Source organism: Macaca mulatta, chromosome 8 (assembly GCF_049350105.2).
Source record: "Macaca mulatta isolate MMU2019108-1 chromosome 8, T2T-MMU8v2.0, whole genome shotgun sequence".
NCBI lineage: Eukaryota > Metazoa > Chordata > Mammalia > Primates > Cercopithecidae > Macaca > Macaca mulatta.
The window spans coordinates 133506918-133531316 of record NC_133413.1 but is presented as its reverse complement, the minus strand read 5'-3'; the positions used below and the strand labels follow the sequence as shown (position 1 = coordinate 133531316).

General features: G+C 39.3%; 1 protein-coding gene across 32 annotated transcripts in view; it reads right to left on the bottom strand.

Moving 5' to 3' along the window:
• Window positions 1-24399, bottom strand: part of TBC1D31 (TBC1 domain family member 31) — a 72137-nt gene that overhangs the window by 38714 nt on the left and 9024 nt on the right. For 23 of the 32 annotated variants that reach the window (XM_077944003.1, XM_077943983.1, XM_077943991.1 and 20 more), the window contains 5 exons: window positions 22667-22782; window positions 19068-19246; window positions 9662-9813; window positions 5960-6119; window positions 2409-2609 (listed from right to left, as the gene is read on the bottom strand). In XM_077944003.1, the coding sequence (XP_077800129.1) occupies window positions 2409-2609; window positions 5960-6119; window positions 9662-9813; window positions 19068-19223 (669 nt within the window). In that variant the 5' untranslated portion in view covers window positions 19224-19246; window positions 22667-22782. The remainder of the gene's footprint in view (window positions 1-2408; window positions 2610-5959; window positions 6120-9661; window positions 9814-19067; window positions 19247-22666; window positions 22783-24399) is intronic. The other 9 variants (XM_077943987.1, XM_077943997.1, XM_077943985.1 and 6 more) reach the window with 1 other exon arrangement.

Genomic DNA, 24399 nt, shown 5'->3' with positions numbered 1-24399 from the left:
TAGTACTGTAAAACTGACTATTCAGAGGCTGAAAACTCTCTCAGTAAGAGCAGATATTAATACATTTTTAAAAATTTATTAATATATAGCACATATTATAATGTAAAAATATATTTATATAGTATATATAATGATATAAAGGGCAAAAGAGCAGCAGAGTATAATCCCATATGTTTAGAGACAAGTATGCATACACACACGTGCGCGCACACACACATAAGCATATACGTATAGTTAATTCTCACTATTTGCAGTGGTTCTATAAAGTCACCATGAACACTCAATTAGTGAATACTGAAATACTGCTCCTAGGGGAAACACAGAGTCAGGTTCCTGAGAGCCTCATTAATCAATCAATACATACATGTGTGTTTCTGTTTAAAGACATCTTATTTAATACATAGTGCTGATTCCTTATCATGGAACTCACAGTTAATAGCACTATAACTCATTTCTGAATGAGTTTATCTAACATACGTATTTTCTCTATAAGGGAAGCCACAGCCTGTGTTTAGAAACAATAAATAGCACTTCAGCGCTATGCTTGGGGACCACTTTAAACAGTAAAATCTTAACAAAAAGCTTCAAAATGCAAAAAAATAAAAAAATGGTATTAAGCAGACCACAAAAAGGATACTTGTTTACACTATGAGAGCTGAAATAAGAAGACAGAGTGTTGCCTTGTTTGACTTCAGCTGGGAACAAGGGTATCTGGTGACTCAAATTTTCACTGCTCTGTGCATGTCCCTGAATGACCATGAAAGCACTGCAAGTATTAATTCTGAAGTTACAAATCAATTTTAGTGAGTAGCTGAATTCTCATGTATAGAATGCACAAATAATGAGGAGTGACTGTATATCTTTACATACATAGAAAAGAAATTGGGAACGTGTAAATTAGAATCATCTGAGAATGGTGAGACTTTCAGTGATTTGTATTTGTCTATTTGCTATTCTGTATATTCTTATTTTTTTCTGCAACAAGACACTGCTTGCATAATTTTTTAAAAGATAAAGAAAACAAAAAGGAGGCGGCACAAACTTTTTCTAGAATAAAAAAAGGTGGCAAATGCTACTCCAAATGTACCCAATCTCATGTGATCTTGGAAGAATTGGAACACCCAGAACTGCTAGTTATTAGCTGCGTGATTAAGTTTGAGCATGAACTTCTTCCTGTGTAAAATGAAAAGGTTAGACCAGGTGATCATCAAAGTCTCTGTTAGAGTTACCAAGGTGCAATTCCAGACTGGAAGACACATGGACAACATGACTGATTAGCTGGGGGAATTTTAGATAACCAGAGAAGAGAAGAGAGGCGTGCATTTTAGTGAAATGGATGCTGTGGATAATAGATTCAGAAATGAGGATGGTGTCTATGGGGATAATGAGGGAAGTTGTAAGTTTGAGGAAATAAGTTAGACAGGTAGACAAGATTGGAGAGAACACTGAGAGCCTGGCAGAAGAGTCTGGACTTAATTCAACAGGTGAAGGAAGGAAGCCGCTAAAATAGCATTAGTTAAAAAATGATGATGAATTATTTTAGAAGGTGGTAGGATGGGCAGGGCAGGCACTGAGGGCTCTGAGTTTAAGATATTTCTTTAAATTACCGTTAGTCTAGAGTAGTTAATGAAGACCAATATGAGGATAGCAATTACAGAGGTGGAGAACAGGCAACACATTTATAGATATTTCAAATTTAAGAAGTTGGGCCGGGTGCGGAGGCTCACGCCTGTAATTCCAGTACTTTGGGAGGCCAACGTGGGCAGATCATGAGGTCAGGAGTTCGAGATCAGCCTGACCAACATGGTGAAACCCCATACCTACTAAAAATACAAAAATTAGCTGGGCATGGTGGCGCACGCCTGTAATTCCAGCTACACAGGAGGCTGAGGCAGGAGAATCGCTTGAACCCGGGAGGCAGAGGTTGCAGTGAGCCGAGATCGCACCATTGCACTCCAGCCTGGGCAACAAGAGCAAAACTCCATCTCAAAAAAAAAAAAAAAAAAAAAAAAAAAAAAGTTATATGACTTAGTATTGACTGGATTTAGAAAATAAAGGCACAGGAAGTCATAGAGCCTTGAGGTTTCTAGCTTATGAGATGGGAAGAAAACATGAGACAGAAGTGAAGAAACTAGGATTGAAGAACTCTTTTGGGAAGGAGATAATGAGTAACACCCAAATGAGAGACATCAAACGGAGATGTCCCTCAGGAAGGCAACAATTTAAGAATAGAGCATATGTGAGAAATCAAGGTCAGAGATGTGGCTTTGGGAGTAAGAGCAACAACATATATCCAGAAAAATGGATAAGTTCCAGGTGAGTGAGAAACAGTAGCATAAAGATTTTACTCTTGATGATATAATAGGTAAGTGGTTATAAAAAGCTGTTGATTACTTGATCATACATACCTTATTTATTTCTTGTGTTAAAGCCTGAACTGAATATACGTTTAGACTTCCATTTTCCATAATAGATGCAATGTACCGTCCATGTGGGCTAATTACTGATGAGCTAATTCCTTGATCAAGGCTCCCAATCTCAAAGAGAAGTTTACAAGTCTGTATATTTATAAATCTCATAATACCATCTTGACTTAGTACTCCAAGAACCTAAGAGTAGAGAGAAAAAATATAAACTCCTAAAAACATGTGACAGTGAATGTCTGAAAGTCATACTATATACATGTCTTTACATGTATGCAATGTTTGTGTATGTACGTGTGTGTGTATATATATGTGTGTATGTATATAAATACATATATTTTGAGGGGGACACCTAGAGGAAATTCTATTCTCAGTGAGATATTATGTTTTATTTTATTATTATTATTGTTTTGAGACAGAGTTTCACTCTTGTTGCTCAGGCTGGAGTGCAGTGGCACGATCTCCACTCACTGCAACCTCCAACCTCTGGGTTCGAGCAATTCTCCAGCCTCAGCCTCCCGAGTACCTGGGATTACAGGCATGCACCACCATGCCTGGCTGATTTTTGTATTTTTAGTAGGGATGGGGTTTCACCATGTTGGCCAGGCTGCTCTCAAACTCCTGATGTCAGGTGATCTGCCTGCCTTGGCCTCCCAAAGTGCTGGGATTACAGGCATGAGCCACTGCACCTGGTCTGATATTATATATTTTAAAATCACAACTTATGGCTCTTGTTGATTATGCCCTGGATCTAATCAGAATCAGCAAGGAACCTATCATGGTGGACTATGGAAAGGTGCCCTAAGAATCTTCCCTTCCCACAGGCAGATCATGCAGGGGACAGAGAGGATTAGACAATGATATAATTTGAATGTGTCTCTCCAACAGCAAGTATTGGAAACTTGCTCAATGCAACAGTGTTGGCAGATAGGGCCTAATGAGAGGTGACTAGGGCATGAGGGCTCTGCTCTCATGAAAAGATTAATGCTGTTATTATGGGAGTGGGTTTGGTATAAAAGGATGAGTTCGCCTCCCTCTTGTCCCCTCCCATTCCTCCCTCCCTTTCTCACCCATATGAGGCCTTCTACTATATTATGACAGAGAACAAAGGCCTTCAAAAGATGCCAACCTCTAGATCTTGAACTTCCCAGCCTCCAGAACTGTGAGAAATAAACTTATGTTGTTTATAAATTACCCAGTCTGTGGTATTCCAATACAGCAGCACAAAACAGACTAAGACAGACAGTTCCTAACTTTTGCCTCCACACTGGCTATCAGGAACAAGGAGGGTGGAGGGTTTGCCTTCCTGTACCCTTTCCATAGCTAATCGAAGTGAACACCAGCCCTGCTGCCCCCACACAAACCTGTCACTGCCACTGAGGCTCCCCAGTGTCTACCTGTTTTCAGCAAATATTTTAAGTAACATCTGGAGAATGGAGAGTTTGTGAGTTGCAAGGGTAGTGGAGGGGTAGGAGGGAAGCTAGTCTTTTAAGGGGGGAGAAAAGTTTAAATTTTAACTCATAATTTCAAAAATTAAAAACATATAATAAAGGCCGGGTGCGGTGGCTCACGCCCGTAATCCCAGCACTTTGGGAGGCTGAGGAGGGAGGATCACGAGGTCAGGAGATGGGACCATCCTGGCTAACATGGTGAAACCCCATCTAAACTAAAAAATACAAAAACTTAGCCAGGCATGGTGGCGGGCGCCTGTAGTCGCAGCTACTCAGGAGGTTGAGGCAGGAGAATGGCATGAACCCGGGAGGCGGAGCTTGCAGTGAGCCGAGATCGCGCCCCTGCACTCCAGCCTGAGCAACAGAGTGAGACTCCATCTCAAAAAAACAAAAAACAAAAAACAAAACAAAATAAAAAAAAATGTAATAAAAAAGTTGAAGCAAATAAACCCCCATGCTGCCCTGTCTAAGCACAGGTTCTCTTCCCAGTGGCAGTGGCTGGTAAGTGATGCCACCATGTGATTGCTTGAAACGCTGATGTCATTAATCATACAAAAGACTGTAAAAGGCAGTTTGGAGGTGATAGTCTATAAAGCCCTCCTGTTGGCTGGCTTGCAGGAAACAAAGCCCCTCATCTGCAGTTGATGCAACTCCTCTGGAAGTCGATTGGGCAAGACTACCCAAATGACAGATGCACATAACCTTTATGCCACTATTTCAACTCTGGGATTTTATCCTACAAAGAGGATGTGTGAAATGACACTTGTAAAAAGTTATTCAGTGAGCATGATTTGTAACAGAAAATGACTAAAAATAGGTTAAGTGCCAATAGAAGACTGGTTTACAAAATAAACTGCATAGTGTTGCAGTTGTAAAAAAGAAAGAAGTTCTGCACTGGTATAGAACAATTTCCAACTTAAGAATAAAAGGTAGACTGGACGCAGTGGCTCACGCCTATAATCCCAGCACTTTGGGAGGCTGAGGCAGGTGGATCACTTGAGGTCAGGAGTTTGAGACCAGACTGGCCAATATGGGAAACCCCGTCTCTACTAAACATACAAAAATTAGCTGGGCATGGTGGTTCATGCCTGTAGTCCCAGCTTCTTGGGAGGCTGAGGCAGGAGAACCACTTGAGCCTGGGAGGCGGAGGTTGCAGTGAGCCGAGATTGCACCACTGCACTCCAGCCTGGGAGACAGAGCTAGATTCCATCTCAAAACAATAACAAAAAAACCCAAAGAATAAAAGGTGCAAGGCTGTATAAAATAATGGGAAAAACGTAACACTATACGTAACAACAGTGGATATGGGGGGAGGTGAACAACTAGACAAACGGTAGAAAGGCATGACAGACTTCCTACTGTGTGCTGTTTTATGTCTTCAACCATATGAATATATTACCTAATCAAAAACGTAAGTAAAATGGACACGATATACACATACATGCATATGTATACATATATATGGAAAACATATATCTAATCTGTTAAAATACAAGATCCATGACAGTCTATTTGAAATAAGAAAGTTAAGGTTTGACAGAACTCAACTCTTAAAAAGGAATAAGTGAAGGGGGATGGGGGAAGAAGCACTTTGTAAACTAAAGAAAGATACCAATAAAAAACGTGTTTCACAGGAGTGAGCAACCAGTTAGGGTAAATAAAATAACAACACAACGAAAAAATTTTAGTTCTAGTCCAATCTTTAATCCTTACAATTAACAGGAATGTTGACAAGTCAATGTTTCTAGTTGTTAGTGTTAGAATCTGTAAAATGGGAAGAATATCTTTCCTGCCTATGCCAAATAATTAAGGATCAAATGAAAACTAGCATGCTAAAGCACACTGCAAACCATAGAGTACAATATAAATTTTCAGTCTGCTGATTTTATAAGAAGAGCAAATTGTCAATAGTATAAAGAATACAAGATTTTGAAATTTTTTTCAATTCTAGACTCTTCACAAAAGTCACATATTTGTAATTTCAAATTCTTGTAACAAGGTGTAAGTTAAATAAGAGCTAAGATAGTTCAGAGATGGATGCGTTCTTTCGCAAAAAGTACAGTGCCCTACATTTATGTTACTAACCTGATTAGAACCAGCATCAAAACTATCAGGAAGAAATTCTAGATGGCGAATGGCTCGAACTTTAGTGGGCATCTGGATAATTCTAAAGAGCTGCCTAGCTTCCAAGCACCACAAATGAAGATGATTTGACTTGCCTCCAGCAGCCAGGATTCGGCCATCTCTATATAACAAAAAAGCGAGAAAGTAAGGCAGGTTCAATTGTTTATAGCAGTGCTGTCTAACAGAACTTTCTGTGATGACAGAAAGGTGCTGTACCTACGCTGTCTGATATGGTCACACTAGTCACATGTGATTCCCGAGCACTTGAAATGTGGCCAATGTTAATGAAGACCTTATTTTTAAATTGCATTTAATTTGTATTCATTTAAATACTTGTATGGACAGCTCAGGTTTATAGTATATATATTTTTACCTACTGTGCTAAGGCACCAGTTTACCAAACATTTAATGACCTGATTGTGGGTTTTTTACATAACACTTATATTTTATAGCATAATCTCAAGGTCACTTATCACTATCCAACTTTCTGTGTTTCACATACAGCTATACAGAATTGGTGGTACTGGCTATATGAAAAAATGTAACAGCCCAAACTTTTTTCCTGCTCAAAGAAAGCTACCTTAATAAGGTACAAAAAGAGTAAGTTGTTTTGACTTGCAAGGCCGTTGCTCATTCATTCAACAAGAACTTGTAAAGGACTTATTAATTTGTAAAAAGTGTGATAATACTATGGTTATGTTTCAAGTGTCTGCTATAAGCCAGGTATGGTCCCAGAAGCCAGGAACACAGTCAATTAAGGCTGCACAGTCAAGTAATCCTGCTCTTACAGGATTTTCGGTCTAGAGGAAGGCAAACAAACAAAAAAATGAACTTGTTCTCAGCGGGTAATAAGTTCTATACAGAATTACAAAATAAGGTAATGAAAGCTGGGAAAGGAGGAAGATCTGCTACCTGAATGACACAAATAGGCCAGTCATGGGATGATCTGGAGGAAGAATTCTATCCTGATCAGTATTCCAGACTGGCTGGTACAAAAGTGCTGAAAAAGCAGTAAAGTTAGTATATAAGGAAAAGTAAGTAAGAGGTCATACTCAAGTGCATTGCCATATGAAAGTACACTGCTATACTCGGGTGTGGCTAGAGGAGACTAAGGAAGGAAATGAGACGAAGCGAGGGAGGCCTAGGCCAGATGACAGAAGGCCTCGGGGGAAATGAGGGGTGGGGGGTTGGATTTTACTCTAAATGATGAAGGAGGTTAAATAGGAAAGTGACATGATCTGACTTACTGATTTATAAAAACCACTTTATCTGCTGTGCAGAGAATGACTATAGGAAATGAGATTGAAAACAGGGAGAACAAATAAGAAGGCTATTATAGTCGTCTAAAAGAGGCTAGGGTAGCTTGGATTAGGGTACCACCTACAGCAATGAATAAAAACAAATTGACCAATTTGAGATATAGTTTGGTTGAATTGATGGGATTTACTGATGACTTAGAAGAACAAGGTGAGAAAAGAGAGGAATTAACATATATTTTGTAACTCTTTCCCCTGACTAGAAACAAGGATCGGCCTAGTCAAAATAGAACCCCTAGCATCCAGATTAGGGTCTTGAAATACCACTTCCCAAAAAAGAACCCAGACTCTTTAGAGAAAAGGCTAATTCCAGGGTTAGGGCAGGAATTGTACCTGATAAGCTTGGAACATCTTGTCACATCAGAAAGCATGAAAGCTATCATAGGCAACTGGAGTTGTAGTAAAAGGATGCCAAAGCCAGCGAAAAGAGGTTCCTATTAGTCAAAGATGAGAGAACTGGAACATCTAAGAATGACAGCTGCAATGTATTAAAACATGCTAACTACTCTAAGCCTATGAATTTACAAAGATTAAAGACATAAAACTTCATTAGCTACTTTGGAAAGATGCCAATAAACCAGTTCATTAGTTTTAAAACTAGTTTAAGAAAAAAGAGGAGAACATTAAGCATTCATCCTGCCTTTCCTTTACAACTGTACGTCAAAATAACCAAAGGGTAGATGAGAAGACGTTTCTTTCTATAGAAGGTTATTAACTAATAAGTGAAGAAGAAATGAGATAATTAGAACAGCAGCATTTTGCTAACTTCTAAGGCCCTACTGGATCTAGGGAATGATCACCGATGGCTACTGACATCACAAAAGAAAACTGTTCTATGTTGTTACTGATGAAAGTACACAAACCACCTTCTTGTGTAATGTCTTCTTGTGCTTAAATCAGATCAAGCCTCCAGTTTTTAGAAAATACAGGTATAACCAGTATACAGGAAAAATACAGATAACAGAGGATCGTATTAAACAATGCCACATGAAGACAAAGAGCAAAATCCAGAATATAGAAAACGCAAGAGGAGAAATAACCAGCTATTTAATGAATAAACTATAAGGGAAAAAGAAAAGATGAATACAGCAACAAAATACAATGTGTGAACCTTGTTTTGCTTCTTATTCAAAGAAATCAATCATAAAAACCAATTATTAGACAAATCAAGGACATTTGAATATGACTAGATATATGACAATATTAAGATATTCTTATTCATTTTTAAAAAGTGTGATAATAGGCCGGGCGCAGTGGCTCACGCCTGTAATCCCAGCACTTTGGGAGCCAAGGCAGGTGGATCACCTGAGGTCAGAAGTTCGAGACCAGCCTGGCCAACATGGTGAAATCTCGTCTCTACTAAAAATGTAAAAATTAACCGGGCGTGGTGGCAGGCACCTGTGATTCCAGCTACTTGGGAGGCTGAGGCAGGAGAATTGCTTGAAGCTGGGAGGTGGAGGCTGCAGTAAGCTGAGATTGTGCCATTGCACTCCAGCCTGGGGGACAAGAATGAAACTTCGTCTCAAAAAATAAATAAATAAACAAAGTGTGATAATACTATGGTTATATTTCCAAAAGGGCCCTTATCTTTCAGAGATAAACTGAAATATTCATGGATAAAATGATATACTTAGGTTTTACTTCAAACAATGCATTGGGGAAGTAGGTGAAATGACTGATAAAAATAGAAATGGCCGGGTGCAAAATGGCCGGGTGTGGTGGCTCATGCCTGTAATCCCAGCACTTTGGGAGGCCAAGGTGGGCGGATCACGAGGTCAGGAGTTCAAGACCAGCCTGACCAACAAGGCAAAACCCCGTCTCTACTAAAAACACAAAAATTAGCCAGTGTGGTGGCACATGCCTATAATCCCAGCTACTCAGGAGGCTGAGGCAGGAGAATCACTTGAACTCGGGAGGCGGAGGTTGCAGTGAGCTGAGATTGTACCACTACACTCCAGCCTAGGCGACAGAGCGAGACTCCACTTCAAAAAAAAAAAAGAAATGGCCATTCATTGATGATTATTGTAGCTTATGGAAATATTTAGTGGTTCTGATGGAGGAAATGCTGGTATAAATAAAACAACACACACACATACACACACACACACACAACAAAAAAAACAAAAAAAAAAAAGAAGAAATTCTTACGGGTTCATGTATTTTTCTATTTTTGTGTATATTTGATATTTCGCAAAATAAAAAAAAGTCAGCAGATCATATCTAAATTGGAAGGTAACTTTTTCTAATATGACAAAAAGATACTGAACAAAAACTAAACGAAAATTTGTAATTTTTTACCAGAAATTAAATTTCTTAAATATTCCTAGTGTCTTAAAATGCACATTACCTGGTCACAGCAAACACTTTGTATAATATACTAGAGCTTTCAGGTGGAGCTGGCAATTGATATTTGCAAAAAAGTGTGTCACATTCCCAGGCAAAAATGGAATTATCTTTAAAACAGCTGAGGATGGTGTTACTTAACGGTAGAAAGAAAACCTAAGGAGGAATAGAGAAAGTTAGTTTTCACACAAGGTTCACATAGTACTCTTTAAATTTAAAATTATAAAGAGCCTATTTTTCTTTATTCAAATATTCTTTTCTTAAGTTGGAGAAAACTACATTTCTAATATATGACAAGGAGTAATACTGATTATTTCATAAATTATTATTAACCAAAAAAAAAAAAAAACCCTTCAAACGAAAACTAGGTATACTATAATGACTAGACAAGTCACAAAATTCTAAATGGCAGTTTAAAAAATTTCACCTAATATTATTAAAGAGTTAAATGAAAACAAGATATAATTTTGAGTATCAATTTTACTTCAAAAATAAAGCACATTGGTCAGGTGTGGTGGCTCACACCTGTAATCCCAGCACTTTGGGAGGCCAAAGCAGGTGGATCACTTGAGGACATGAGTTTGAGACCAGCCTGGCCAACATGGTGAAACCCTATTTCTACCAAAAAAATACAAAAATTAGGTCGGGCGTGGTGACTCACACCTGTAATCCCAGCACTTTGGGAGGCGAGGCGGGGGATCACCTGAAGTCAGGAGTTCGAGACTAGCCTGACCAACAAGGGCTCTACTAAAAATACAAAAACTACTCAGGCATGGTGGCAGGCATCTGTAGTCCCCACTACTTGGGAGGCTGAGACAGAATTGTTTGAACCCAGAAGGTGGAGGTTACAGTGAGCCAAGAACCTGCCACTGCACTTTAGCCTGGGCGAGGGAGTGAGCCTTCGTCTCAAAAAAAAAAAAAAAAAAACAAAAACAAACAAAAAAAACAATTAGCCGGGCACGTGCCTGTAGTCCCAGCTACTCAGGAGGCTGAGGCAAAAGAATCCCTTGAACCCGGGAGGCAGAGGTTGCAAATAAGTCAAGATTGCACCACTGCATTCCAGCCTGGATGACAGAGCAAGACTCTGTCTTCAAAAGAAGGCACATATATGCATACACAAAATGTGATGTGTTTATATATACATATTACTCCCACAAAACGGGGTGTATGTATATATTATTCCAACGGCAGTGTATGACAGTGCCTTTTCCCTATACTTCCACCAACATTTGATATTTTTTAAACATCTATCAGTAGTTAATATTTAATATAGTGTTTATATTAGTATATAGCTCTATATATACTATATATATACACACACATATATAGTAAAAAAAAAGCCACTGTCATACACTGCCACTGGGAGTAAAAATTAGTTAAATATACTATACTATATGTGTCAACAGCCTTAAAATATGTATCTTCCCAAATTAGTCAGTTTGCTTTTAAAAGTTAGTCCTGGCTGGGCACTGTGGCTCACACCTGTAATCCCAGCATTTTGGGAGGCTGAGGTGGATGGATCACCTGAGGTCAAGAGTTTGAGACCAGCCTGGCCAACATGGTGAAACCCCATCTCTACTAAAAATACAAAAATTAGCCGGGTGTGGTGACAGGTGCCTGTAATCCCAGCTACTCGAGAGGCTGAGGCATGAGAATCACTTGAACCGGAGGGTGGAGGTTGCAATGAGCTGAGATTGCGCCACTGCACTCCAGCCTGGGTGACAAGAGTGAAACTCCATCTCAAGAAAAAAAGTTACTCCTTTGGGAATATTAGGCAAAGTGTTTCAAGATAAGTAAGTGTTAAGCATTTTTTTAATAAGAGTAAAAAGGTGCAAATGCATATATAATCCTATCTTATTACAGATTCAGTTTATTTAATGGACAACTGAGAGTGAAACTGATAGCAAAGTTGAAAATGCCATCACTTTATTCTCCTAATTTCCATTTTTCTATCACAAGCATAAACAATGCTTCCTTTTGTTAATACAAAATTATTAACGGAAATTAACCAATATTTTCTCATAAAAGTTTCAGTGGCCTCGAATATGATTTTGTGTGTCATCGATACAACACACACACACATATAATGCACTAGAGAACATACTGGTTAGCAAAAATAATCTACTTAGGATTAATGCCAATAAGACAATAAAAAATACTAACTCAACTACATCAGATACTGATAGATCAGGCAAGGGCCTGATCAAGCTCCTCACTTCATCCTTGGCTCACTTCGCTAAAGACAACCTGTGGTAGATCTTTCGCTATCAGATTCACTGTTAGGAAGATTTATAATATGAAGGCCTTACAGATTTCTATGATCTACAATGAATGCATTAAAACACTCTTTCAAAACTGATGTCAAAAAGTGACTTAAGAAAATTCTTATTATAATTAGCAGTCACTTTTCTGGAAAAGTAATAAAGTTTATTCCTACTGGGAAAAGCAGAAGCTTAAAAGTTAATGAGCATCAACTGCTATTTTAGTGGAATAACTGTGATAGATTATTGCCTACATGATTATTCATTACTAGATTTGTGATTTTAATTGCCATATTTTAATGATTATAAAATTGTTTCTAATGAAGCATGTCATTATTATTTAGATAGTGTCATCTCTTGAGAAACATAAAAACCTTAGGAAAGACTTCAAAACATTAACAAAGTATACTTTTTGGGAGGTTAGGTTCAAGGATGGAGCTGCAGTTTTTCCTTGTAGAACTCAAAATTCCTAAGCTTTCCAATTCAGTTTGAGGAGGTAGATGAACTCTTTTCAAGGTTTATTTTATCTATCTATCTATCTATCTATCTATCTATCTATCTATCTATCTATCTATCTATCTACCTATCTATCTATCTATCTGGAGACAGAGTCTTCCCTCTGTCACCAGGCTGGAGAGCAGTGGCACGATCTTGGCTCACTGCAACCTCCAATTCTTATGCCTCAGTCTCCCAAGCAGCTGGGACTAGGGCCGTGCCAACACACCCGGCTAATTTTTTGTATATTTTAGTAGAGACGGGGTTTCACTATGTTGGCCAGGCTGGTCTAGAACTCCTGGCCTCAAGTGATCTGCCTGCCTTGGCCTCCCAAAGTGCTGGGATTACGGATGTGAGCCACTGTGTCCGGCCCTTTTTCAAGGTTTAAAGAGTTTAGGATACTAATATTAGCAAGTTAAGGTCAAATGTATTATTTGGCAGTAATTTATTGAGTGTCCTGGGTACACAGGCTGAATTAAGTTCAGCAAAACACTCTTTATTGGATGTTTTCTGATATCCATCACAAAGCCTTTCTGATACCACAGTAATCACAAATCCTGGGGATTCCAAAATCTCTAACTAATGAGCCGAATATCTTACCTCCAAGCATCAACAAAAGAATAAAAATGTACTAATCTGAAAAGGTATAACTGGTTTACCTGAGAAGCAGTAAGGCTTTAGATAAAGACAGGTTTGAATTCAAACTGCAACTCTCTTCTAAACTATGTGATACTGAACAGATTACTTAATCTTTCTGGACAAAGTACTTAATATTTCTGAACTTCGGTTTCCCTTCTTGCAAAATGGGGATAATGGTATCTACCCTTCCAGATTAAAGCTTGAAAATAACTATTTAAAATGTAGGTTCATGGAACATACTGAACAACGGGTATCTATTACTATTACTAATAATTACTACTAGTACTGCTTACAAAAATCAGCGGAAAGAGGTTACAGTGGTAGGTTCTTTACAAACACTCTGAAATCAAAGTTCCATAGTTCCTTTTCTGAAACCCTTGGGGCTTCAGAATGCAGATTTCCAATTTTAGATAGGTAGTGTGATGTATATTCTATAACATTATGTAGAACTTTAGGCGACCTGGGGCAATGCCCCATACTCAAATATATTAATATTTCAGCCTCATGTCAATTCAGTTCAGATTTTGCTGCCAAATGAATTGAGGTCAGATCGCATTTTGCTGCTGAGTTATTTAAATACTTTTGGGTTTCTGAATTGTTAATATAATGTAGCTAAAAAATAAATAAATAACAGTTACCCCCCAGTTTTGTTTTTTTGAGACAGGAGCTCGCTCTGTCGCCTAGGCTGCAGCCCAGTGGTGTGATCTTGGCTCACTGCAACCTCTGCCTCCTGGATTCAAGCCATTCTTGTGCCTCAGCCTCTTGAGTAACTGGGACTACAGGCACACACCAGCACACCAGCTAGTTTTTGTCTTTTTTGTAGAGACAAGGTTTCGCCATGTTGCCCAGGCTGGTCTCAAACTCCTGGGCTCAAGCAATCAGCCTGCTTCTTAAAGTGTTGGGATTACAGGCATGAGCCCATGTGCCTGGCACCCTACAGCTTAGGCAAATTATCTAATTGCACTGAGATAATCCTATCATAGGCTTGATGGTTACAACAGCAACAGATGCAATTTTACTAAGCACTTACTATACAACCAGCACTGTCCTAACTTTGCGTAGATTATCACACTCAGTGCTGAAACCAACCCTGAGGGAGGGACTACGGCTGAGTATTCCTTATGCAAAATGCTTGGAACCAGAAATGTTTTGGATTTTTTTGGACTTTGGAATATTTGCATTATACTTACCAATTGAGTATCCCTACTCCAAAAATCTGAAATCTTAAATGCTCCAATGAACATTTCCTTTGAGCCTGATATTTGAGTAACATGTTGGCACTCAAAAAGTTTCAAATTTTGGAGCATTTGGGATTTCAGATTTTTGAATTGGGAATCCTCAACCTGTATTGTTTACTATTTTTTCCTACATATAAGGTAAATAGCTTGTCAAAAATGTTTAACATGAATCTACTCAAACCTTTAGACTTAATATCTAGTTTATAGAAAATGCAGGCGAAAGACATATGAGTTAAACAATAATGATGAAACAGAAAAAACAACTCCAGAATGTGGGGTATTTTCTAAGATAACTGGTCTGATCTCTCCAGAAAATTAATGTCATGAGAAAAAAAGTAGAAGACTAGGTTAGATTAAAAGAGCCATCGAAATTGAAATCCATAACAGAAGACCCAAAGCAAGTTACTGAAGGGTCGCATGTGTCATCAAAACAAATAAATAAATAAAAGTTCCATTTAAAATATAGAATCCGAATCTGTAATAAAAATAGGAGTTTAGTAAGAATTTGATAAGATTAATGTTTTTAGGGGCACATGTTCTCAGGCTCTCCTGAGGGCTGTGTCACGGGAAAAAAAACTTTAAAAAACGAACATTTTACTTTAGTATTCAGGTTACAGTTATTTCCTGTTTTCAACAGAAGTGGTCACCACCTGGCCCATCTCTAGTCTTTGTACAGCCCAGGAGCTAAGAATGGTCACTTTTTTTTTGAGATGGGTCTCACTGTGTCACTGTGTTGCCCAGCTAGGTCTTGAATTCCTGGGCTCAGGGGATTCTCCCACCTTAGCTGGGTACCTGGCTTTAAATGGTTACATTCTGAAAGGTCATATAATTTTGCTCTTGAACTGCAAAGTCAAAAATATTTACTGGCCCTTTAAGAAAAATTCGCTGATAACTTGGACTATGGTGTTATTTTATTTTATTTTATTTTATTTTATTGAGACAGAGTCTCACTATTGCCCAGGCTGGAGTGCAATGGTGTAATCTCGGCTCACTGCAACCTCTGTTTCCCAGGTTCAAGTGATTCTCCTGCCTCAGCCTCCCCAGTAGCTGGGATTACAGGCATGTGCCACCACGCCCAGCTAATTTTTGTATTTTTAGTAGAGATGAGGTTTCACCATGTTGGCCAGGCTGTTCTCGAACTCCTGACCTCAGGTGATCCACCCGCCTCGGACTCCCAAAGTGCTGGGATTACAGGCGTAAGCCACCGTACCCGGTCCTGTTTTATTATTTTAGAGCAATGTTCTGTATGCACACATCACACTATACATACATTTTCACATTTAATTTTATTCTTATAGCACTAACATTAATATACTTAGGCACACATGACAGTATACATACATTTTCCACAGTCCTAATTTTTAAACTAAAATATCTAAATGTCCAAGCAAGGTTTGCATTGGCAACTATTCAGCGTATACTCATTTTAATTTCCTAGTAAAAAGAACAGATGGTTTCTGTGTCATGTGTCATTGTTTCATAACTCTGTTTCCACGTGGCTTCAACTCCCAATGTTCTCGTCTTTGGAACTTAAAATTCAAAATGTAAGCACTAAAGCTATTAAAGAAGAAAAGACCTACTAAGACATTTGGCCTAAATCCCTAATGAATAAGTTGGCACAACTTTTATCTCTTTTTAATTATTAAAAGCACATTAAAGGACTCTGGGATTTCCATGGAGACTACAAAGTAAATTTTTGGTTGACATGCACTGCTAGCTGCTCACGTTAATAACCTAGAAATTAAAAGCAGTACTGCATGTATAATATAACCTGAAGCAAAATAATTAATCACACAAGAGACTCAGATACTCCTGAAAATAATATTTAGCTAATGAAATAGAAAGAAAAAAACCTGAAAAGCAAAAGATGGTGGGCATTAAGGAGACAGGGCCTTCCAACCTAGCAATGCCACATTTGAAGTGGGTTTGAGGAATAGGGCCTGCGTGCTCATTTGAATAAAATCAGCCAAACAGAAAGTTTTGAAGAGGAAAGACCTATAATTCCATCTTCCTCTGACTTCTCCACTTCTAACATTTTGAACACCAAAGCCTGGCATAGAACAGGTGCCCAGGCTGGGCGTGGTGGCTCACACCTGTAATCCCAGCACTTTGGGAGACCAGGTGAGTGGATCACTTGAGGCCAGGAGTTTGAGACCAGCCTGGCCAACATGGCAAAACTCCATCTCTACTAAGAATACAAAAATTAGCTGGCTGCCATGGCGCACGACTGTAATCCCGGGTACTCAGGAGGCTGAGGCACAAGAATCGCTTGAATCTGGGAGGCAGAGGCTGTAGTGAGCTGAGATTGTGCCACTGCATTCCAGCCTGGGTGCCAGAGCCAGACTCCGTCTCAAAGAAAAAAAAAAGAAGAGGGAGGAAGGAAGGGGAGAGAGGGAGGGAGAATCGGTGATGTGGACAATGTAGTGTGACACAAAGTGCCAGCTCCCTTAGGGTGGAAGTCACAGACAGACCCCTAGAGCTGAAGAGGTATGACAGGCTTGGATATGGGGGCCTGGAGGAGGAAGAGTCACCGGGGCACTGCAAAAGGGTGGGACAGCCAAAGGCTCCTTGACTCCATCCCAGGATTTGGGAGGCCTGACTCTGCAGAAAGGCTCCAATCTGGCTTCACACCCTGCCGGCTCTGGCACTTGCAGCTGCCAGTGCTTCCAGTCTCCAGATCCCAGTGTCTTTGTGTTTGGGGAACAATAAACATTGCCTACTTCATTGAGGCAGTGTCAGGACCAAGTTGAGATAAGGTATGGAAAGTTCTTAATACAATGCCTAAAAATAGATTCAGTAGCTATTATCACAATTGAAGAAAGGGTGAGATCTGACTAGGTGGAGAGAATGGGAAGGTTACTGGGTGTGGTAAGGAGGGAGGAGGGGGCAGCAGCATGGAAACCCTATGAAAGAGACCAGTTTGGATGTCATATAGGAAATCACAGGAGATGACAGCCAGGGGACATAAAGGACAAAATAACAATAGGAGCTGCTATATAAGGGCCTGGCACTCTGCCAAGCCCTTGACATGAATTATTTATTTTATCTCATTTTCTCACTAGCCCTGGTAAGGTGGTTACCACAGACCCATTTTCCTGCTCAGGAAACGGAAGCCCAGAGAGGTTGGTTATGTGGCTTGTCTGTAAAAAGAAAAGATAGAACCAAACTGGGGCACTTGCGGGGCTCAGAACAAGAGTACATCTGGAGGCCCATATACCATATGTTTCTACATAGGTAGAAAAAAACAAAAGAAATGGATTTTTAAAAGGTGGTATATTTATACAATGGAATTCTAAACAGCAATAAGAAAGAACAAATTATTAATAATATGGATGGATCTCAAAAACATTATGCTGAGCGAAAAAAGCCTTACATAAACTATTATTGTATAGTTCTATTTATACAAAATTTTAGAATAGGCAACACTAATCCGTGGTAGGAAAAAGAAGAGTGGTGGTCACTCAGGGAGGGAGACGGTGGAATTTTCTGGGATAATGGTAATGCTACATCTACACAGGTTACACAGGTGTGTGTATTCGTGAAATTTAACAAATGAATACTTAAGACTTACATATTTCATTATATATAAATTTTACATCAACAAATATTGACCCCTAGTCAATTAAGTAAAGGCTTAAGTATTTACAGGGAAGTACGCTGATGTCTGAAGTTTACTTTAAAACACACACACAGCTGGGCACGGTGGCTCATGCCTGTAATCCCAGCACTTTGGGAGGCCGAGGCAAGAGGACTGCTTGAGCCCAGGAGTTTGAGACCAGCCTGGACAACATAGAAAGACCTTGTCTCTATAAAAAATTTAAAAATTAGCTGGGCATGGTGGCACACGCCTGTGGTCCCAGCTACACGGGAGGCTGAGGCAGGAGGATCGCTTGAACCCAAGCTGCAGTGAGTTATCATTACACCACTACACTGCAGCCTGGGTGACAGAAAGACCCGTCTCAGAACAAAACACACACACACACACACACACACACACATTATTAGGAGAATTAATGAACAGAGGGACAGAAAGATGGACAGAGTGGCTGGGTGTGCGGTGGCTCACACCTGTAATCCCAGCACTTTTGGAGGCTGAGGTTGGCGGATCACTTGAGGTCAGGAGTTTGAGACCAGCCTGGCCAACATGGTGAAACCCGGTCTCTACTAAAAATACAAAAATTAGCTGGGCATGGTGGTGTGTACCTGTAGTCTCAGCTACTTGGGAGGCTGAGGCAGGAGAATCACTTGAACCTGGGAGGCAGAGGTTACAGTAAGCTGAGATCATGTCACTGCACTCCAGCCTGGGGGACAGAGCAAGACTCTGTCTCAAAACAAAGAAAAAGAAAGAAGGATGGATAGACCCATAAGAGAGTATAGTACCATGTAAAGTATAGTAGAGGATAGTACAGTAACGTGTTAACGGTAGAATCTAGATGCTGAATGTACATGTGTTCAAAAATTCTCACAAATCTACTGCGTGTTTCAAATTTTTCATAATAAAATGTCAGAGGGTTAAAAATGAAAACAAAACCAATCAACTAAGTGACTTTCGCCTTAGGAGAGTTGAAGTTACACAGCTATAATTTTAGAAAAGAGCTCACTAAGTCATCAATTGTAGCTATAGGCAACATCTTTGTGTTGGCCACTTTGCTTTGCTTGTTGCTGAGTTACAGAGCTACAAGGAGAAAGTAAATCATTACTCATATACATTTATATACCCTGTTGACCAAGAAATTAGCCCGAGAAGCACAACAGGCCAAGATGTCCCGTCACTGACCTTCTGTATACCCACAGATTGGCGAATATTCAGCTTTCTTTTTCTTTGAAAGGTATCCAAGTCCCATAATTGTGCTGTATCAGAAGAAGTGGTAATGGCGTATTTCCCTGATGCATGCACAGAGATTGAAAATACTGATGACTCATGTCCTCTCATCCAGCTAACTAGCTCCTTGGTGACTGTGGTAAAAAGTAAAATTGTTACCCAGGTAAAACATTGTACGTCTAGAAATAACACTACATATAAACACCATAGATGAACTGATCCAATAGGTGGTTAGGTATTACATGAGGCACCTCTATTAATATCCACAAAAATGGAAGCCTGTGGCTAGTTGATAAAGTATGACGGGACATGTTAGCAACACCTCATTCATGTAGGAGACAAGGCTGACAAAGGCTTTGATGCAGAATAACTTCAGAATTTATGCTAGTGAGTTTGGGCTTTCTCTTGCAGGTAATTTTATGTAAAAGAGTACCACATTTAGTCTGTGTTTTAGAAAGAGCACTTTGAGGGTATCTGGTGGAGGGGAAGAGATCGAACAAGAAAGACTAATTTATATGTTGCTGTAATAATCCAGGCAGGAGATAGGGAGGGCCTCAACTAAGAAAGTGGCAATGGAGAAAAGAACAAATCCAAGAGCTAGTAAGGAGAAAAACAAAAAAATATTAGTGATCAAGTTGATGTCCTGAGATATAAGAGAAGTGAAGGCTCCAGTGGTTCCCGCTTAGTTATTTAAGCAGATGGTGATATTGTTAGTGGATGTAAGAAATACATGAGGAGGGGCCAGGCGGTGGCTCACGCCTGTAATCCCAGCACTTTGGGAGGCTGAGGCAGGTGAATCACTTCAGCCTAGGAGTTTGAGACCAGCCTGGGCAACATGACAAAACCCTATCTCTAAAAAAATAAAAAAAATTAAAAAAATAATAAATACATGAGGAAGAACAGGTTTATCAGTGTGAGATAATGATAATACATTTGGTTTTTAAGCTTGAGTCTGAGGTACTTGTGTGTATTTGTGTAAGCAGAGCAAACAGTTTGGTAGGTAAAGTACCAAAAACTATTCATGATCATTATCACTGGCTAGTAAAAGCGTAGGTGATTTTTCTTTTCCTTTACACTTTTTTGTATGTTTGCAAGTTTTCTACAGTAGGCATGTTTTACTTTTATGATCAGAATTTTCCCCCCAGAAAGATGGAACTTGAGAATAGTCAGAAAGCAAGATATAAATCTGGGAAACGTTATGATAAAAAGTAGGTCAAAACTGAAGACAGAGAAACAGACAAATCCCTTAGGGAAACAGCAGTGGTTTCCAAACACCATTTGGAGGTCTGGCGTTAGTTAATGATAAATTTTCCACTGGTCTTCAGGGAAAGAGAAAAATACAGATAATGCAGTGAGTTTTTCATAAAGTGAAATTTAAAGTACTACTCTTTCATTTGTATTATGTCACTCCCTGTTTATGTAGAAAGAAAATCCCTTGTTTTATGAAATTGTATTTTTTTCCAATGTCAATTAGCAATATTAAAAGTTGACAAGCTATGTGAGTTCTTCCACTTTTTAAATTGGGTCAAAAATCCAAAGTCTAGGAACCACTGAAAGAATTCAGGAGACATGATTGAGAAGCAGTTAGAAAGACAGGAGGAGAACCAAGGTAATAGAATGAAAACTAAAACAAAACAAAACAAAAAACTTTCAAAGTAATCCCAATTGTTAAATGCTATAGAGAAGTAGGATGAAAACTGTAAAGATGACTTAAACGATCAGGGGTTAGGGTTACTAAGGACCTTGGAGACAGAAGTCTCAGTAGCATGGGGTAGGGGAAACAAGGGTCAGAATTCATCAATGGATACTGCGAAGAAGCAGAATTTGGCAGAGAGGGGAAAGAAAGAAGGAAGGAGACAGTGTCTAAGGAAGGGGCTTCATGGTGGGGGTTCAGTGAAGTAGAAGCAACTATAAGAACACGGAACAAGGAAGAAAAAGAGGAGAAGAGTGGAATCTAGGGAAAGGTGAGTTATAAAGACTTCATTTTTCTGATATTTTGTCACAGCAATGTTTGTAATGCCAAAAATTGAAAACAGTTTGAAAGTCCAGCAATAGGTAATAGGTTAAAAAATTATGGTAAACATCTATACAGTAGAATGTTAGGTATTGATTTTAGATATGCGATATGAATTTTAATGAGGTAAAATTATCCCACGAAACAATATAGACAGGATAATTATGCATTTGTTAGGAGATAAAAAAAGTACATACATAGAAAACAGACTGGAAAGAGAGAGCCCCATTATGAAAACACTGCGTCTCTAGGCCGTACTGCAGAATCACTGTGTTTTTTCTTCTTTGTATGTAGGATGAGAGTGTACTACAGTGATTAAGAGCAGTGACTCCGCAGCCAGACCACTTAGGCTGGAATTCTGGCTCCACTGCTTATAAACTGAGGGACTCTGATTAAGTTACCCATGTGCCTCAGTTTCCTCATCTGCAACATGGGGATAATAAAAATAGTATTCATCTCTGTGGGTTATGATGATGATTAAAATTAATTAATGTGTATAAAGCCACAGAAAGTCCCTGGCAGGGAGTAAACACTATGTGTTAGCTATCACTATCTTTAATATTATTATTTATACATCTGCTGAACATTATAACACATTGATTATTTTAATAAGAAAAAAAAACAGTTGAAATATCTCTTTTTTAAGAGTAATAGGTTTAGTCTACAGAACTCTATGTTCTCAATTTAAAAACATAATGTGGTATAAAACACACAGGCTATATTAAAAAAAGATATTGTACCTGTGTAGTAAGGAATTTGACCTTTACAGAGCAGTCTGGCTTCTGTTTAGGCTCCTGGGAGGTAACCTCTAAACCCGTGACTTAGGGGTGTCTTTGTTATTCCTGGCGGGCCCCTCACACTATACCAGATAGTTTATGCTAAGAAGACTCAGAGTGGGAGATGGCCACACAAGAAAGGTCAACCACGTGATTAGAAGTTTAGGGCTTTTGGGGCGAGTGACATCAGACTAACTTCTTAGGAGGAGAGGAGGGCTGGAAATGGAGTCCAGCCACGTGGGGAATGATCCAATCAGTCATGCCTATGTCATGGCGCCTCAGTAAAAACTCTCGACACCAAAGCTTGGGTTGACTCCCTATGTCAACAGTGCTTGGCACAGATGGCCAGCCACACACCAATGCTGGGAGGGTTGTCTGGGAGGGCAATGCATCCCTGAGGACAATGGAGACTTTCCTTTTGGAAGCCTCCCAGATTCCACTCCATGCTTCTCTTCCTTTGGCTAGTTATACTTTGTATCTATCCTTTTGCTATGTTAAAACTATCATCATTAAGTGTAGGCTTTCCTGAGTCCTGTGAGTTGTTCTAGTGAATTATGAAACCTGACAGCAGTCAGGAAACCCTGACCTTGTAGTCAACCGATCTAAAGTGAGGCTGTTCCTAGGACCCCCAGCTTGCACCTAGTGTCTGAAGCGAGGGCAGTCATGGGGACAGCTGCGCCCTCAAGCTGTACAGAGTGACAAACTTCTTGCAGTTCTTCACTCTATATTTCACTCTGCTTCAAAAGAAAAACAGAAGTTCTTACCTGTATCAAAACATTTAATAGAATAATCAGCTAATGCCACAAGGAATTCAGATTTCCTACGAAGATTAAAGGCCAGAGCTGTGCAAGCTTGTGCTGTTCGCTGAACAAGATTGAACCTATTAAGAAATCATTGCATTAGTATCACAAATTCTTCCCACAATTATAAATTCCACGTGGAAGGAGTCCGTAGAGACGAAGAAAATGAAACCCAGAAAAATGAGCTACCATTTTAGGCCAAAAATAGATTATGAAGGGTGCTATGTGCCATATTAAGGAGTTCGGATGTTATTAGAATAGGAAACCACTGTAAGTGTTTAGCACAACAGAATCACAACCAGGTATGTGTTTTAGGAAGATGATCCTGGCAGCAATGGCAAATGGGAAGAGGGACAAGGAATAAACGAGATCACTAAGAAAGTTACTACAGAAAATCTCAGCCAGAGATATGGGAGCATAAATAGGAGAGGTTTCAGAAGCCAAGCAGAGGCTCGGTATGGATTAAACATGGAGTGAAGAAGGGGGAATCAGGACTTGCTCTTGTGTAGAATGAAGATAAGACTAGATACAAGGCTGTTGTGATGACTAAATGAAGTAATACATGTTGAGTGCTCAGTAGAGTACTGGGCACCTAGCTAGAGTTTAATTTACAGAAAATTAAGCTTTTGAACTTAGGCAAAAGAGGAATAAGTTTGGGGGTAGGAAATGATAAATCTGCTTTTAAACATGTGGTTTAAGGCCCTGTGAAACTGATCTAGAGCCATGCTGTCTGAAAGAAATACAACGTGGGCTACATATGTAATTTAAATTTTTCTAGGAGCCATATTAGAAAAGTAAGAAGAAATAGGTTAAATTAATCTTAATAATATATGATATGCTTTGGCTCTGTCCTCACTCAAATCTCATCTTGAATTGTGGCTCCCATAATTCCCACATGTTGTGGGAGGGACCCAGTGGGAGAAAATTGAATCATGGGGGCAGTTTCCCTAACACTATTCTCATGGTAGTGAATAAGTCTCACGAGATCAGATGGTTTTATACGGGGAAACCCCTTTCCCTTGGTCTTCATTTCTCTCTTGCCACCACTACGTAAGAAGTGTCTTTGCCTTCTGCCATGAATGTGAGGCCTCCTCAGCTACATGGAACTGTGAGTCCATTAAACCTCCTTTTCTTTATAAATTACCCAGTCTCAGGTATATCTTTATTAGCATGAGAACAGACTAATATACTTTATGAACTCAATATGTATCTAAAACATTAGTATTTCAATATTTAATCAATTCAAAATTATTGAGATATTTTACACTTTTTATCATATTAAGTCATCAAAATCCAGTGTGTATTTTAATTTTACACATGCTTCATATCTCAATTTGGACCAATCACTTTTCAAGGGCTCAAGAGTTACTTGCAAGTTAGTGGCCCCTGGAGAGCCCAATCTAGAAGAGTTCTAGTAGGTAGTAGTAGCAGAAGTAGGTCTAAGTCAACAGTGTTTACATGGCAGATGAAGCCTGAGGCTTGGTGGTGATGTGATTATTGAAAAGAGTGCCTGAAATATGGAAGGAAGCAAGCCAAAGACAGATGTCTGGGGAGCACAACATGAAAGGGGCAGGCCCTGGAAGAAGAGTCAGTAAAACAAGGGGGAAAAATGATCAGAGAGGTAGAAAATTCAGCAACTGCTGTACCCCATGAAGCCAAAGAAAAGAATCTCAGGCAGCATGGGAAGACAAGAGTGT